Source organism: Pyxicephalus adspersus, chromosome 8 (genome assembly GCF_032062135.1).
Source record: "Pyxicephalus adspersus chromosome 8, UCB_Pads_2.0, whole genome shotgun sequence".
Taxonomy (NCBI): domain Eukaryota; kingdom Metazoa; phylum Chordata; class Amphibia; order Anura; family Pyxicephalidae; genus Pyxicephalus; species Pyxicephalus adspersus.
Window position 1 is genome coordinate 41,094,852 of NC_092865.1, and position 17,259 is coordinate 41,112,110.

General features: G+C 36.5%; 1 protein-coding gene across 2 annotated transcripts in view; it reads right to left on the bottom strand.

Moving 5' to 3' along the window:
- ATF6 (activating transcription factor 6) overlaps positions 1-17,259 on the bottom strand; it is a gene marked incomplete at its 3' end in the record, with an annotated part of 44,050 nt that overhangs the window by 7,098 nt on the left and 19,693 nt on the right. The window contains 8 exon segments of one of the 2 annotated variants that reach the window (XM_072420148.1): positions 5,238-5,322; positions 6,569-6,677; positions 7,461-7,522; positions 8,086-8,182; positions 11,819-11,935; positions 12,778-12,906; positions 13,121-13,212; positions 14,148-14,333. In XM_072420148.1, coding sequence (XP_072276249.1) covers positions 5,238-5,322; positions 6,569-6,677; positions 7,461-7,522; positions 8,086-8,182; positions 11,819-11,935; positions 12,778-12,906; positions 13,121-13,212; positions 14,148-14,333 — 877 coding nt within the window. 2 annotated transcript variants of the gene reach the window in all.

Here is a 17,259-nt window from a genome sequence, read left to right on the forward strand (position 1 = left end):
TGATATGCATTTTACTATAAACACAGAAACTCAGTAATTGTACTTTACTATTTATAACAATTGGAGACCTGTAACTGTGAAAAAGTACACATATCAATTTTATGTAACTACATTTCTGTTGGCATTTAGTTTTTGGTTACAATTTATACCAAATGGCCACTTTTACTACACCTTACTAAGATAAAAAGCCAATGACATAAAGCACACATACATTGATCTAGAGCAGAGGCTCTCAAAACTCCGGCCTTTGGGCCAGATACGGCCTAGCCAGTAGTCTGTTCCAGCCTAACACCCACCTGGTCGATTGGCCTAATCCCAGCCAGCAGGGATCGGCATGTGGCTCTTGAGCCTCCTTGTTATGATTCCCTTCCCTATTTACCGTGGCCAGCGTTCACACGTATGCACTGCGGAGGAGAGGGATCTCCCTTTAGGGGCGTTCCCGGTGGGGGGGGTTTGAGCCATCAGCGCTGGACTCCAGAGAGAGTCCGGCCCAGTGTGCCTTTCTGACCTCCTGAAATGGCCTAGTACCTTAAAAAGTTTGCTGACCCCTGCTCTAGAGGATCGGTTTTTGTTCAACCCTTAAAATGAGGAAGATGTGTGATCGGAAAATTTACATTGCAATGAATGTTTGTGCCAGACATGGTTTCTACATCCCAGATATTGCTGACCACCGGTATTGGTCTGTATAAATTATGCCAATAAATACCAAGCAGAGAGTGTAGGTGTTGGCCAAGAACAGTAACCTCAGGATATATTGGGAACAGTATCACAAAGCTGGGCCAATGAAGATTGGCAAAACTATAACCTGATTTTATTTTTATTTTTACTACAAAATGCAAATTGAGACACAGACTTGTCCAAAAAAGATGGATTGTTCAGGATGAGTGGAAAAGGAAGATCGAAGCATAAAAGTATGGCTGGCATATCTGCAGGAATTGTATGATCTGTGATTTTATCAAGTTAACTAAAACTTTAGTGCAAAACCTTTAATCCATGACTGAAAGATATAAGGTTGTAAAGCCTACAAAAGGACTAAATGTGGATAAAACAGTGAACCACTGAATGTTTATCTTAATGACGTTTTGTTTTTAGTGGGAAAGGGTTCGAACCACAAAGGTTGGCTGTTTCCCAACTGTCACTGGGACAGGAAGGCGATAACTCCCTAACAGGAGACACAGATTATGGGAAAGAAAAAGGGAAGAGAAAAAAATTTGTTTTATGCGGTGTTTAAATTTAAATTCAACACAGGAATATTTTTGTATTTTAAAGCAAACTACTCAACAAAGAGTATTCTAGAACTGATTAAGTATGTAGGCTGCTGTTGCAGAACGCTTTAAAAATGCCAATTACCTGGCTGTAATGTGGATTCCAAACTGAGTCAGTGGCCTTTATTTATTATAGCTCTCCAAGGCTGTAGAAAATGCAATTTCATTAGTGAAGCTGGTTGATCCAGCAAACCTGGAATGGATCTGGTCCAGGATTGAAATTATTTGCTAACAAATAGCAAATTACTTTAAAGAAAAAACATTCCCAGTTTGCTGGATCACCCAGCTGAACAAGCCAATTCCTTTATGACCACAGTGTATCCATCTGCTAATGGCTACAGTGTTCAACCCAGGTTATGTTTTTAGCCAGGTGGTAATAAAATTGTAGGTGGGTGGCAGCCCCTGTATTTCGACCCAACACTTCAGTAACCACCCAAAAACAGCCGGGTGGTCAGCGAAAAATGCTGGGTGGTACACCCGGCTAAAAGGGGCCAGGGAGAAGACTTGGCTACTTCCAAGCAAGATATTACACCATGTCAGAAAGCTAAAATTATCTCCAAATGGTTTCTTAAACATTACAATGCGTTCATGGTTCAACAGTCAGCATACCTAAATTCAACAGAGTATTTTGGGATGTGGCGGAATTGGAGAGTCACATCATTGATGTGCAGCTGACAAGCCTGTGGTAGCTGTGTAATGATTTAATGCCAATGAGGGGCAATGTTTCCAACACCTTGTTAAATTGTGCCATGCAGAATTACAGCAGCTCTGAAGGCAAAACTGTGTGCAAACCAGTACTAGGTGTACATAATAAAATAGCAAACAAGTGCATACTACAGTATATAGTTTCAAAAATTTGTATGCGGTGCAAGAACAACTAATATAACCAAACCCGGACAAAACTAATGCTATACATGCACGCACAAGAAAAGATGTACTACGGTTTTAAAACTGACAGAATTGTTACTAAAATTAGAAAATTATAAAGAAACATACTGCGTAAAAAAAATCAGGCAGGAAGTAAACCAGCAACATGGTTAGGGAATCATAAAGAAAGCCTAATGGCATACCTTTACATGTTTACCACCTGTATAAGTAAAGGAAAGGAGTCAGTGCCTATAATAAAACACCAAGGTCAAAAAAAACAGACCACATGTTTCATTCAGGCAAAGCACTGGAAGTTAATCAAAGACATATGCTGCTTTCTGAGGATCTTCAGAAGTGACCAAATTCCTAAGTAGGAAGCATGATATCACCCCCTAATCAGGGGGAAAACAAGAAAGGTTAAGGTCAAATATATTTTTGTAAGAAGCAGGAGGCTATGTCACCAATATTATAACTTCAGTATTCATACTGACCTCTTGCCTAACAGATATGACTAAGGTGGTGACAGAAGATTGATGTGAAGCACACATAGCTTGTCATGTATAACAAGGTATAAGAGGATCGCATATTTGATAGATATGCAAAGGTATCATGAACACTAAACATATTAATGGTGTCTGGCTAGAAACACCACTGGAACCTTTATTTATAAAAGAGATATTTGTGGCTTTACAAAACCAAGACAATATTAAGATATGTTCTACACACAGATTGTGTTATACAGATGGATATAAAGTAGATACAGATTAGTAACTGCACCAGAATTTGCAAGGCAACAGTAGTGGCCCTTTCAGTCTACTAGAGATCAGCAGAAGCCACGCTAAATCATAGATTGTAAGTACTTCTCCTATGATCCTGAAAAAATTACATTCTTAATTCCATGGAAAATTGGCTAAGCAGTGAAACATTTCCCCCGAACTGTCCCATTTAGGAAATCTCATAGCCATCTTCTGAAAACCATTCAGTGCATCAAGGAAGTTGGCACTATTAGACTGTTTATAAAGGTGACAAACACAATTCATGCACCTTCACCAAAGATTCACACACTTTTCTAATGAGATTTGAAGGACACAATGTGTAAAACCTAAATGAAAGTACAGTGAAAAAAACTTAAAAGATCCCCAGCTTACCTGATATTGTGAGAATCAAGGCAATGCTATTAATGATTGTAAATACCATCCTCAATGCTAGTGATATTAAAATGTTGAACACCATTTATTGAAAAGGACTGGCTTATTAAACTAATAGCATTTTCTTGTACCTTCCCACTTAGAGCTCCTGTTATCAACTTTATTATTTGCAGCATTTTAAAACGTACTTTAAGCATTTTCCTTTTTTTTCCTTTTCTTGCATGTCATACCCCACTTGTTTTCTAGGGGTGACTCATTAAGGCCTGTGCTGTGCCAGGCCCATTACCCCTCCTTGGGCAAAGATTGAAGAAATACACTACAGAATCATTTTAATGAAAGCTTAGTCTGCCTGGGATTCTGACATCACTTCCAAAATTCATTCAGCTTTAAAATGTTTACACAAGTGAGGTTTTTTTTACAGGAAAACAGCAAAGAAATACAGTATGTCCCTCTTCATCAACAAGCATCTATTAAATAAATCTTTTTTGCTTTTATTGCACACATTTTAGACCCTGTGACATAACTGTCCTTGTGCAATGAAAGCAGATCGTGGCTGATGAAAGGGGCTGGCAGTTAGCTATAGATATCACAGTATTATTTTCATAAGGTATCAGCCCTAATGCAGAGTTAGCTGGCCTTTTGCCAAATTATACAAATATAAGTTTGTATAACTGTGTGCTGAATAATTGCTAAGCATCCATGACTGAAACCACTGAATTCCGCCTAATGAAAGGAGATGGCCAGGACAGTGAATCTGGTACAGGAAGGGCTAGAGGACTGATTTCCTTCAGGCAGATAACAAGGTGGGCTCTTTTTACAAAGCTGCACATGCCAATGCTCATTGTGCGAAAATCACAGTGTATAGGAAAGCAGAGGAAGCATTTCAACACAGGAGATGTGCCTGCATGGCTTTAGCTCAGCTACATTGAGGTCAGAAATATCTTAATGTAGAGCAAAAATATATGAAGCTTAACACATATCCCTTGGTTCAGTGCACTAGAATTTAGGTTACACTGGTGTGCTCAAGTGCCAACCATGTTAAAATAATTTAAATTCATACACTATGGTGCGAGGAGTTGCCAAAAAAGGGCCAAGTGCACATTATGTGCAGACAGAATGTGTATTAACACACCAGACAAGAAAACTTGGCCTAAAGGTAACAAATCAATAGCACTATAAGACTTGTTCATCAACATCTAGCTCACCTCCTCACTTTAACCAGGTATTTTTGCTTTGCAGGACAATTTTACTTTGTTGGTCAAGAATAAAGAATAAAGAGTTTAAAAGTTTTTTTTTCTACCATTTCCTAAAGAAGCAAACACTACTTATTAATACAGAATGTTTTTAATCACTGAACTACATGGACAAAAAATGTCCCGTTTAGTCAGGAAAATCACTGTATGGGAATAGTTTATACTTTCGTATACAGCTAGTAGATTAAGCATATAACTTGTTTATAGAGTTTTCTAGCTCAAGCAGAATTTATGCATAGGCTTTTTATTTTTTTTTCGTCCCAAGTAGCACACATGCAAAGAGAGGGATAACTATTTCCCAACAACCAGCAGGATGCTTACAGTTCACCTTTACCAGAATTCCATAGAGGTAATACAATCAGTTTCTATACAGAAGTTTAAAAAGCATGTATCTTATTACTTTGAATAATTTGTCCCAAAACTTACTTTGCAATAATTTGCAGCTAAAATCTAGGATAAGCCTAAAAAACCTAAAGGTAACTGGTAAAGGTTCTTTTTCTTCTCCTTTCTTTCAGAACATCGACAGAAAAGTACAACTTAATTAAAAAAAAAAATGTGCATGTGGATCAAGAAAGTACTTTATGTCATCTATTAGATGCTGAAAATAAATATTGTGGGATGTATGCAGCTACAGGGTTATGGAGTGATGGGCTCCAGCAAATAATATTTAAAGCAAGGAAAAAAAGAGGAAAGGGAATACATACCATTTACATTCAAAGATGGCAAAATTATTGACATTTTTGGCCTTGTGGTCTTATTTCTGTTGGTGGCAGGCAACAGCAAATGGTCCTGGAAAAGATAAGTACATAGCATAAACGTTCACCAAAATGAAATGTTATTTTAAATTCTATCTTAACGTTTTATTGCTGGAATTGTGTAATAATGTTTATTATATGAACATAAATTCAGTTCCAGTAAGATATGGTCACCTACACTTTTACATGTGACCACAGACCGTTAGAAAAAAAAAAAAGGTCTTGAGTTCAGGTAAAAGCAGGCAATGAACACTAAATTAAAGAGCAAGAATTCCCGAAAGTATGCAAAGCTAACAAAGGGGAAAGAGTACCAATGGGCAAAAAGATTATGTTTAAGTAAATCTGAAAAAATATACTGGTTTTAGTGGGGTTCTAAATCAATTTTTTTATTATTATTTGGATATACAGGAAAGGGGCAGAACTTCTATTTAGCTAAAGCTTTATTTTTTTCCCATTGGGGACACACCGACTATAATGTAATTGCATAATAAAAAGGCATAAAGGCAAATTGCACTAACAGTGTCATAAACTATTAAGTAATAACATCTACACTATCAGCTTAGGAAAACCTGCTTGGAACGCAGCTGTATTGTATATGCATGCCTGAGCGTTTCCATGAGGTCTACTAGGGCAGCCTATTTGATTGAGCCAACACTCCACTGTGACCCAGGCTGGCACTGTTTACTAATAAAAGGCATTTTAAAAGAAAATGTATTTTGCTAAAATAATTTCATTTTGATTTCTTCAATAAATGTAAAAGATTGCTTAGGAATACTTTATATTTACATAACAAGATCTATATTATTTCATGCTCATTTGGTGAGAAGTAGCACCATGGGAACAGGCAAACATTTCTCTCTGCACTTTTCAGCAATTTTGTTGCTGAATAGATGTCCCAAAAACAGGATCTCAAGTGTCACATAGCTATAATATGTGACAGCCTAGTATTCTGTAAACTCAGGCTGCTTATATTATTAAGAGATCTAACATTCAAACACAGCATTTCCTGCCGTGTGCTGACAGTGTAAGATTAGGTACTTCTAACACTTTTTTTTTAATCTTAGCTTGATATTGTTAATGCTACTCCAAATTGAGTTAAAATCCAAAAAGCAAGTACAAAGTATGTATAGGTACTTGTATACGTACTTGTATACATTATAATAGTAAGGAAAATTACTGTTTGTTACACCAGAGTCCATTACATTGATTTTTATTTACAAACGTCTTTAGTGAAATATTTGATCAATCCCAGATGCATTCCACATTGAATTGAAATTTACCCTGCGGAAAGACACGACATAAAATGTGTCACCCCTCCTGCGGATAGCTTCCAAAAAGTCTTGGTAACTCCTTGGTGAAGAGTAATAAACCTGAAGCTCATTTGAGTTCCTAGAAAAACAAAACCAGCAAAATGGTAAATATTTGCACGATCTACTATTTTCATAGTAACGAGACACATGACAAACACACATTCATCACTGTCTTTACAAAAAAAAATAAGACTTTTTTCTTTTTAAAACATCATTTTCTTCCATAAAGCTAAGAAAAGTATAACTGAGCCCTTTATTATGTCACCAAGTCTTTCAGCAACAGTCATTATTCGACAAATATAAAAAAAAAAGTACACTGCATATTTACTAAAAGATTTTCAAAGAAAGCTGGGATTTAAACATTTGCTTAGCTAGTAAATTTACAAACCAAGATTGTCTGACATGTGGTTCCTTATACTGTAAAAACACATTTGACTTTAAAGAAGGAAGAAAGCCGCTAAGCAAATTTTCATCAAAAATAATTAGTTCACTAAACAAAAACAGCAAAGTTTAACGGTTTTCAAAGAACGAAAACTGTCCAATCTCTGTCAGGTGTGGACGCTTACAGATTGTATGAGGCAATGCTGGACGGCAATAAAAATATTTGAAATAATTCTTGGTTTTAGAAAACACAAAATGACTTGTATTAATTGCATTTGTGTGGCTTACAACCTAGAACTCTATACCTGTCATGTTGCTGATGATGTTCTCATGTTGTTCATCATTACCTTAACCACATTTTCTACACATATACTGTGTTTTGTATGTAAATATCATACAGACAGATATTAAATAATAACCCCTATTTTATATAAGTAAAGAAAAAGTTAAAATTTAGGATCTGAAAAACAAAAAAACTTACTTTATGCTTGTATCTGTGTATTGCATGGTTACAAGCTGTGATCCCTCATCTTTGACCTCTCGTTTCTATAGAAAAAAAAATAAAGGTCAGTTGCCTAATTATATTTTTTTAACCCAGGGCATACTAATATATAATATATATATATATATATATATATATATATATACACATACATACATACATACATACATACACACACATACATATATACAAGTTTTGGGCATCAGTATACCAACTTTCTACTTTTTCTACCAACAATCCCACAGAGAAAATTGTGTGCTTTGTTTTCCAGGACCAGTACAAAAGAATTGAATAAAAAAGGTCACTTTTCTCTTGCTCCACTGTGGACAGCAAATCTATGAGAGGGGAGGAGTTTGCTTTGATTCTGTTCATTTAGAAAGAAAATATATCTATCTATCAATATATGTTGGTTTATGTGGCCAACAGAAGGTTATTCATCTCTTCAGTTGGAATAAAATAAATAAAAAAGTGTTTACATTATAGTGATTGATTTACAAACATACAATCCCTGTTTGGTAAATGTCACAATTACGGTTATTAAAAAGTATTTATATAGCCCAAACATATTACCCAGAGCTGTAATAATTTGCATAAAGCATCCAACCTGCATGGCCTGAGTTTTATGGGTAGCGATTGTCCGCCTAGTCTTTGTCCTCTCAGCTTCATGTCTGTGCACCCAGCCTCGCAGTTCTTGGTTTAGTCTGTTAAACAATAATAAAACATTTAGTAACTACTGAATACTTTTGTTATAGTGATGAAATTTCTCTTAGAAAAAAAAACAAAAAACATTATGGAATGTAAATCTGTCACGCCTGTAATACTGGAGGTTTTGGAAAGTTTTAGTAGGACTTCTATAAGCTAGTTAACCCATGATCTGCTCAATAACTTAGCGACCCTGAACAGATACAGAATCTTTGTGGACACATCTTAATGCCAATATATAGGTCTGTCAAACATGGCTTACTCAAAAGGAGTGTTTGCAGAGCAGACGTCAATGAAAGCAAACTAAATCCCCTAAGTAAACCACAAGAAGCCACATGTTTAAAGTCAGTATTGGTACATATTTGTTGAGTCTTGCCATACGGAAATCAAACAATTGAAGTGTTGGTAATTCTTGCATAGTTTCTTAATATTCTGTTCTTAGCAGTAACATGGGTGGACTGTTCAAAAGCAGAGCTAACAAGTTATTTTTAGAAGAGCGGGACCAGTTAAACTATATGTAGGAAACAAAAAAAATGTTTGCTGTCTGCTGCACAGCAAAACCAACTATATGCTAGTTAGAGGAAGAGTTGTCCTGGTCCGGTCAGCAGTTTTTTTTTTGTTTTTTAGTTGTCCTATGGGCAGCAAAATAACCGGATCTCGTAATAGATGAGAAACAAAGTTTATTTTATAATGTTTGTGTTATATATGGGGTTATAGATCTTTTGCAGAATGAATTTAGGAGTGATCTGATTCCCTTGTAATGGTATTGCAGGACATAAGTATCTGCCTGTACTTTGCAGAACTGAAATTCAATATTTCTGATCAAATCCCCAGTTCTATGTGAAGAAATGTAGCCTTAAACCTGCAGGGAACCTACACCATTCTTTACTGTTGCCTGCAGAAATAGATGTTTGGACAACTCTCCAGGCCTTTAGAAAACTGCTTTTTATTACAACCAAACGTTTAACATTTAATGTTATCAGTTCACATGTTGAGATTTTCTGCACGCTAGTTTTTCACATTGGGCTCAAGGTATTCAAGCTCTCGAAGACTGGAGTAGATAAGACTATTATGGGGGAACCTGGGTGATCCAGCAAACCTAGGATGGATTTCTTAAAAATCATGTTTTCAATCCTGGACTAGATCCATTTCAGGTTTTTCTACAATCCCCACAGTCACATAGGGTATTCCTCCACTACTTCTGCACATACGCTAGAATATTCTATGACGCAGTAGAAGGAACTAGGTAGTGAAATGAATAAGATGGAGCTGCTGGATTGTTTTGTGTATAATTTTAATGTAATTTATTAGATTTGGGTAGTGTTTAGTTCCGCACTACCTCTATAGAGGTAACAGAGACAGTAGCAAACCAGTAGATACACTGCAGCCATTTAAACATGCCTGTTGAATAAACACAGAACTGACTACTTTTTTCTTGCCACAAACCAGTAGTGAGAACAGAAACATTCAATATATATCTTGCATCTCCTATTATTATTATTATTAAACTGGATTTTTATAGCGCCAACATATTACGCTGTACATTAAATAGGGGTTGCAAATGACAGATGAATACAGACAGTGACACAGGAGGAAAGGACCCTGCCCCGAAGAGCTTACAATCTAGTAGGTGGGGGAATTAACACACAATAGGAGGGGAGAACCTAGCACTTTCTATACTGTAGTCTCATTAAAAGAAGAAAAATGGTTGGAGGAGAGAAAGACTTAGATTTAGAATTAGATCACAGAAATAGGGATATTTAAAATCCTAGGCCCCAGGAGGAGATTAGAAGGCTCACATTTGCATCATGGGATAGAAGTTAGATACCACTGCTATGAACCCTGAACTCCATTTGGTTTTAGTATCTTGTGGTACAACTTGGAAACATTTCCTTTTCTCACATATCTAAGACATGATCTCAAGGAAACAACTGAAATTAGATGCCAAACCAAGTTTGTGGGGGAGAGAAACAGCTTCTTTTTCAGCGTGCTTGAACTGCAGTTCATGTTCTAGTTTTCACATAAAAAAAGAAAAACCTTCAGGCTCGTGTGAACATTTTATGATACCTATTAGAGGCTTAATGAACAGTTCTAAAAATGCCACAAAAGAAAAGAAGGGAGAAGCTTTTCTTGCTTTAACACATAAGCAATGCAACAAACAGCCGACATTACCTGCTGACTGTTGCTAAATATTGCATCTTAGGTCATGAGGCCACAACTAAAAGCCTATTGTCAGCAGCTGCCGGCAGTGGTTTTCTCACAATCCCTGTGCAAAACCTTAATTCTGTCAGTTGAGCAAGTCAGGAGCCTGCATTCCTCATGGCAACGGAATTCTCTGTAGTGACATTTTGCCACCACCTGGTGGTAAAGACAGGAACTGCAAATAACCTGCCTTTCAGCTGTTTAATCCTGCTTGACCATGCACGTTGACTTCCGATTGGTCAGATCCTGCATAGAGCTGTACCTCTATATGGCAGTCTTGCCCGTGTTAGATGTGTAGCATTTGCCAACTAAAAGGATGCACATCTTGCGCCTAAATTTTCTGCTGGTCCCTTGGATTATCTGTCTGGCTGACTGGCTTTCTGTGTTTCAAACCTGTTTTTTTTTCTCCCAGAAAATCTCCTGGACGCTTGGATCATACACGTGTATATCTGCCTTTCCGTGTATTACCCTTTGCTTTATACCAAGACTCACCATCCAGCACCTGACATCTTCACAGGTCCTTGTTCTTTCCTCTAGCCCTGTCCACCCTCGGTATTTCTTTGTTGTTGGTCAATCCTTGCCCTCACCAGAAATTATTGCTTGCGTCCCTAAATCCTGGGGGAAACAGAGCTCTGGGTTGGTACAACAACACTGGATGATAAGTGGGGATACTGGAGCCATATGTCACATCATCAAATACCATGGTATGACTGGTTTAAAATGCCATTGCAGTGGATCCTGATCATCATGGTTACGTCTGCTTTTGTCAGTCAATCAAGAATCAATAAATGTTTTTAGGGCCATGACAGAGTTGTCCTTTCAATAACTTGACAAAGGGATCAGTCAGCCATTTGTGATGGAACTTCAGTAAATAGTTTTTAGCTGTAAAGGTGCTGGATATTGTCTTTCATTTGATCTAAACACCAGTCTGCCGATTATGATACACCACTCTAACTTTTGTCCCACTTGTTAGCTAGCTGCTGGCTTTGGAGACATATTTATCAAATCTTCTAGCTAAACAGAAGCAGTGGGAAGGTTAAAGCAAGCAAAGCAGATTTACTGGTTATAGGTGAAGTCATGAATTGTTACTTCAGATGCTACAACGTACCTCACCTCGACCACTTTAAGTATGCAAATATTAAAAAGGTAAAAATTTGTCTTATTTTCAGCATTAAAAATTCAACTCAAAAGTTTACAAAAACTGTTGCACTTGGCTGCTTGGTATTAGACAAAAGGTTATAATACTGCCACAGAGACTTTGCAAACCTAGAGGCTGCCCAATTTTTTTTAAATGATTCTGTTTGTCAATAACATTTCCCTACAGAGTCCAGGACAAACCAAAAAAGGAAAAAAAAATACTAGCTTTTTCAGCTTCAACTATCCAAACATTAAGACAATTGGCAAATGCACACATTATTATTTTTTTTACTAACCTAAGAGTTTCTGTTTGGTTGATGTGGGGTTGACAAGGAGGAGGTGGAGGAATGTAAAGCAATGGCTCCTCTTTCACAATCATCAATGCTTTTTCAGTAGACATAAAATGTCGAGGTCTACACAGGGGAAAAAAATAATAATAAAAAGAAGTAATCAAGATTGGGTATACATGATGTGATAAAAGTAAGATGTGTGACTAACTCAGTCACCCCTTGCAACAATTATCTTGGCTCCAAGCTATATAGAAAATTTGGCAGCATATAAACCGACCGTATAAACTTTCCAATTATGTAGAAAAAAAAATCAAATAACTGTCCTAATATTACGTATAAAATTAGAGAGGTCACCCTCATCCTTTAAAATCAAAGACATAGATTTACATGTCCGGTAACTGACCAAATGTCTAAAAAGCATCAAACTAAGCCTTTTCTGCATTTACTCAGCCACAGGATGTAGGTAACTCCACATGCCTCCTAAAAACATTAGTGAGGAAACAAATCCCCGTTGCTCACCTGTCCCTGTTCCCTCGCAGGGCGCCACCATGTTCTTCCCGTTGAGGATCTTTGGACAACTTGATTGGCCAGGCAGGGATGTTGTAACTCCTGTACAACCTATTCAATCCCTGGACGTGCAGGGGAAGCTTTGATCGCCAGATATCCTGACAACCAAAACTGACGCTGCACATGCACAGCTCAGCTTTTTTGCCAGATACCTAGAGCATAGGAAAGGGTATTGCAGAAGGGACATTGCCTGCCCCTTTCTGCAATAATGACCTGCCTGATTGTGTATTTTTAAAAGTGTAACTTTAGTTCTAACTAGATATAATTTTTATGTTTTTCCTACCACTCAAGCCTAGTGATATTACTTCTGCATAATTTTGATATGCAAGGCAACCCATAAAATACAACACTTAGGTTATAAATTAAATTTATCAAGATTTTAGGACTTGTACAATTACCTGAAATCATTTTGTGGGGTATCTTTGTTTTGTGTGTCTGCTTCACCAGGTGAAAACTCAAGAAGGTGTCTATTATGGTTAACAGTCCTGACTTCTATATCAAATTCCCCTGAAGTGGATTCTAAAATGCTATTGGAGAAAAAAAACAAAGTATAAAATTAGAAAATATGGATACTTTTACATTAGAAAAACAATAATCTGAATTCCAGTGCATTGGAAAATACATCAACTAAAACTTGTAAAACAATTGTATGAATCCAGGACTGCACCCAGGTTGGTATCTCTGTAGTAGAGTGCAGCCACACATACATTTGAAAAGACATAAAAAAAAATAGTATGTTACCTAAGTGGGTTAAAATTCAGCATTAAAAATACAGCCACCATCATAAGGCAGACCGCTCTCCTCTTCGGAGCAGTAACTTTAAGTTTCTGATTCTGCAGAACAATACATAAAACATCATTGTTAACAAGGTTACTTAATGCTAGTATTAAAAAAATAAATAAAAAAATAAAAAAAAAATATATATATATATATATATATACATATACACACACACATATACACACACATACAAATACATACAAATATATACACTTTTTTAAGAGACAATACAATGTTTTTTTGGCTCATTGCTTTATGGGATAAAGTTACCCAACAACAATTATTATATAGACAAAACTTCAGACAAATAAGATAACCCTCTTTATTGCCTGACATTACAGCAGAAAACATCCCTTAGTATGCACCTCCTTATTGGGAGTTTACATGTTCCGTAACATAATCACTGGGTCTGCTTTAAACTAGCACTTGTGGCCACAAGACAAGGAGTAAAGTTGTTCAGTGCTTTGTTAAGGAGGTTAATAGTCAGTGATCAGGAGACTTAAATCCCCTGGAATTTTGGCACATTTCAATGCTAGCGCCACAACACAGGATTAACAAGACTGGTATGCAGATCAGATTAAAGGCACGTCATTTGATTTTTTCCTTAGGATAAGCAGCATTAGTATAGAGGCCACCACATTCAGAGCCTATTTGTGATGTCAACACTATGGCAAAGAGAACATTCCCGCAATGCACTGAGTATTAGGGGAATGGCTGGATGACACTGGACCCAACCAACCCAGATGTTTTGAGGCTGCCATTAGCTAAAGTGACAGTGTAGCATACTAGCAAGGGAGGAGCGGCTGAACTCTCCCATCAGAAGGACATATGACATAGGGCTGTGAATGAAAAGCTATTGCATGGCTGTTTGGAAAGTAGATACACTTAAAGTACTCCCTTCATCCTCCACTTTTATAGAAAGCTTTAGTAAATTCATGCTGCACATCGGATAATAAAATTTAATGTTGATCCTAATTCTATTTATCACCTCAGACACAACTTCTTCCAGAAGTTTTTGCAAAGAACCATTTTCTTTCTTGAGCCTCTCATTTTCAGACAAAGCTGCCCTCAGGCGCAGTTCCAAGCCTTGCATGTATTCCTTTTTTTTCCTTCTAGACTGGAAGGCAGATTCACGATTTTTTATCATTCTTTGTTGCCTCCGTATAACACTTATCTGTTAAAAAAAAAAAAATTTTGATTTGATTATTGCGTTTACCAATATTGTACAATATAATGATACTATACGAAGGCAAAAGTTCTATTTTATTTTTAGGTTTAGACATTTTGAAACAGGTTTATTTGTTTCACTATGTACAATAGGTGATATTGGTTTATCAAATAAACATTTAATACATGAAAAATACCTAAAGAGACAGCACAACAAAGCTACTTCTCCCCATCAAAAAAGAAATATGAACCAAACCACTTTTAAAGAGTTTTTTGCTTCTATTTTGCTAATTAGCAGATATTTCAATAAAATAAAACAAAAGGAAAGACAACACAAATTCTGTTTTTTTAGATAGTGTAAAGGAAGATTAGAGTCCATGTCCATTTTATCAGGTCATTGGAAATTACTCTCATCATCACAAAGAATTAAAAGTTGACAGGTATCTTAATCCTTTCCCCCCAACCAAAAAAAATGTTTTTTACTTTGGATATACTTTAAAAATAATCATAAAAAGAACATGTTTTTTAGCCAACTTTCACAAAAGCATTACTTCAATGTCTGTTTTAAATTTACTAACACCAAATCTCTCCACGCTGAACTTGGGAAAGAAGCATACATAAAAATATGAATGTACTTTTACTCCATATTTAAGTAAAACAACACATCCTTGTACGTTCATTGGACTGGCACAAGATTGTTACTTTGGTGCCAGTTATTTTAAGGTTGTACTGAGAAATTTTTGATGGCTTTTCCATTCTTCTGGCTCAGAGCAAAGATAAACAGAAATGTAGGTTCTGCAAATGGAACAAATTATCAAACAGAATAAAAAATGCCACATCATAAAACAATGAGCACCAGATCCAACAAAATATGTTCTGTAACTGTAAAACATCAAAGGAAACCAAACTAAAGCAAATGTGAATAAATAAAAGTGACATGAACAACTTCGAAGAACATTGAGGGGGGGGGGGGGGGGGGATCAAATGAAAGAAAACATCCCCCTAACAGAAAAGAAATGGATTTTTCATTATTTATAAAGGGCAAACATTACATCTTCCTTTAAACAGTGTCTACATAAAAAGAGTATATACGTGAACAAAAGTGAATTTATACATTTATTCAACAAATATCAAAAGATGTAATGGCATACTGTGGAAAAGTAAGTACACCCATTAGGTACGTACACCCAAGATGCCATTGGTTGGCAATCCAGAAATAATTTCTTGTAGGCATTTTGAATAATTTCTTACCATCCACTTGCACTTTGACACCAACTGTTGCTAATTACCTGCAGACCCACAAAACATGTTAGGGTTTTTGAATATGCCTAAATTTGCCAAGCTGAGGTACACAACAGCAGTAATTTCAAATCAACAACACTTGTTGTAAATAATTGGGAAGGACTAACAAGCTTCCACAACTATTTTTTTTTTCTTATCTAAGACAGCTCCTTTGACCTCGGCATTAGGATACGATACCATTATTATAATAACATACCAGTATTATCCATAGGTTAATATTTGTAAATCACCTAATGTGGAATCAATTACTACCTGGATAATTCAGACCCCATAATTAATATATATAGGGCAGTGGTTATTTATCCACACAACAGATCTAATTTATACACAACAAGTTTTAGGTGTGATTTGCTCCAGTGGATAATTTTTCGAATTCCAGGAGACTACTTGTGGTAGCTAACATGTTTACACTAATATATTCTGTTCCTAAAACAAGATCTTTTATATATTGTACATTTTTCACCAGAAAGTACACTTGTATCGCTAATATAAGGTTTATAAAACAGGGAAAAATGACAATCCCTCAAACATTCCCTGGTGCGAATCAATTACTACCATGAAAACACAGGGACCTGGAAGATTCCCACAAGGGAATGCTTGAGGTAATGTCCAATTGCTTCACAGGGGTATATATTTATATCATTCATACATAGATATCTCAGAACACTTACAATATTTAGATTTACACTGCTGCATACATCCTTTAGAAACATTAAACATTAACTAGTGTAGGAAATAAAATAATTAGTGAGCATTCAAGGCTAATGATTTCATTTTTTTATAAGTTATTTGTTACAGATGAATGTGTAAAGGAGGCTATATGAAAAGATAAAGTGATAACAGAGCTAGAGGGCAAAATCTGTAATGGTGTAGTGAAAGTGCTTGACACCCACCAAGCAAAGAACAGAATATGGACCCTAGGGTTGACAGTATGTACAAAGAGCTGTGTAGCTAGAGAAAACACATTTCTGCAGACTTCAAATCCATATACACAAGATTTTTACTTGTCTAAGTCTATTATCTAAGTCTACACCGAGTAGACTTACCGTATTTTTTGCCGTATAAGACACACTTTTTCTTCCCTAAAACTAGGGGGGAAAAGTTAGTGCGTCCTATACGACAAATGTGTTATAAAATAATTAAAATAATATACTCACCCGATACCCGATCCTGCGTGTGTCTCTTCTCCTCGCTGGGTGCATGCAGCGTCTGTCTCCTCTCCTCTGGCAGCAGCGCGTGTCTTCTCGTTGGTACCCTGTTTCCCCGATTATAAGGCACTGTCTTATATTTTTTGAAATGCCAAAATATGCCCTAGGTCTTATTTTCAGGGGATGTCTTTTTTTTCCATGAAGAAGACTACAGTACACATTTATTGTTGTTACAATAAGTCACTCATGATCACTCATGTTCCATTGATTGTCCCCTTCTGATCACTCATGTGCCGTTCATATTCCCCTTCTGATCACTCATGTTCCATTGATTGTCCCCTTCTGATCACTCATGTGCCGTTCATATTCCCCTTCTGATCACTCTATGCCATTGATTGTCCCCTTCTGATCACTCATGTGCCGTTCATATTCCCCTTCTGATCACTCTATGCCATTGATTGTCCCCTTCTGATCACTCTATGC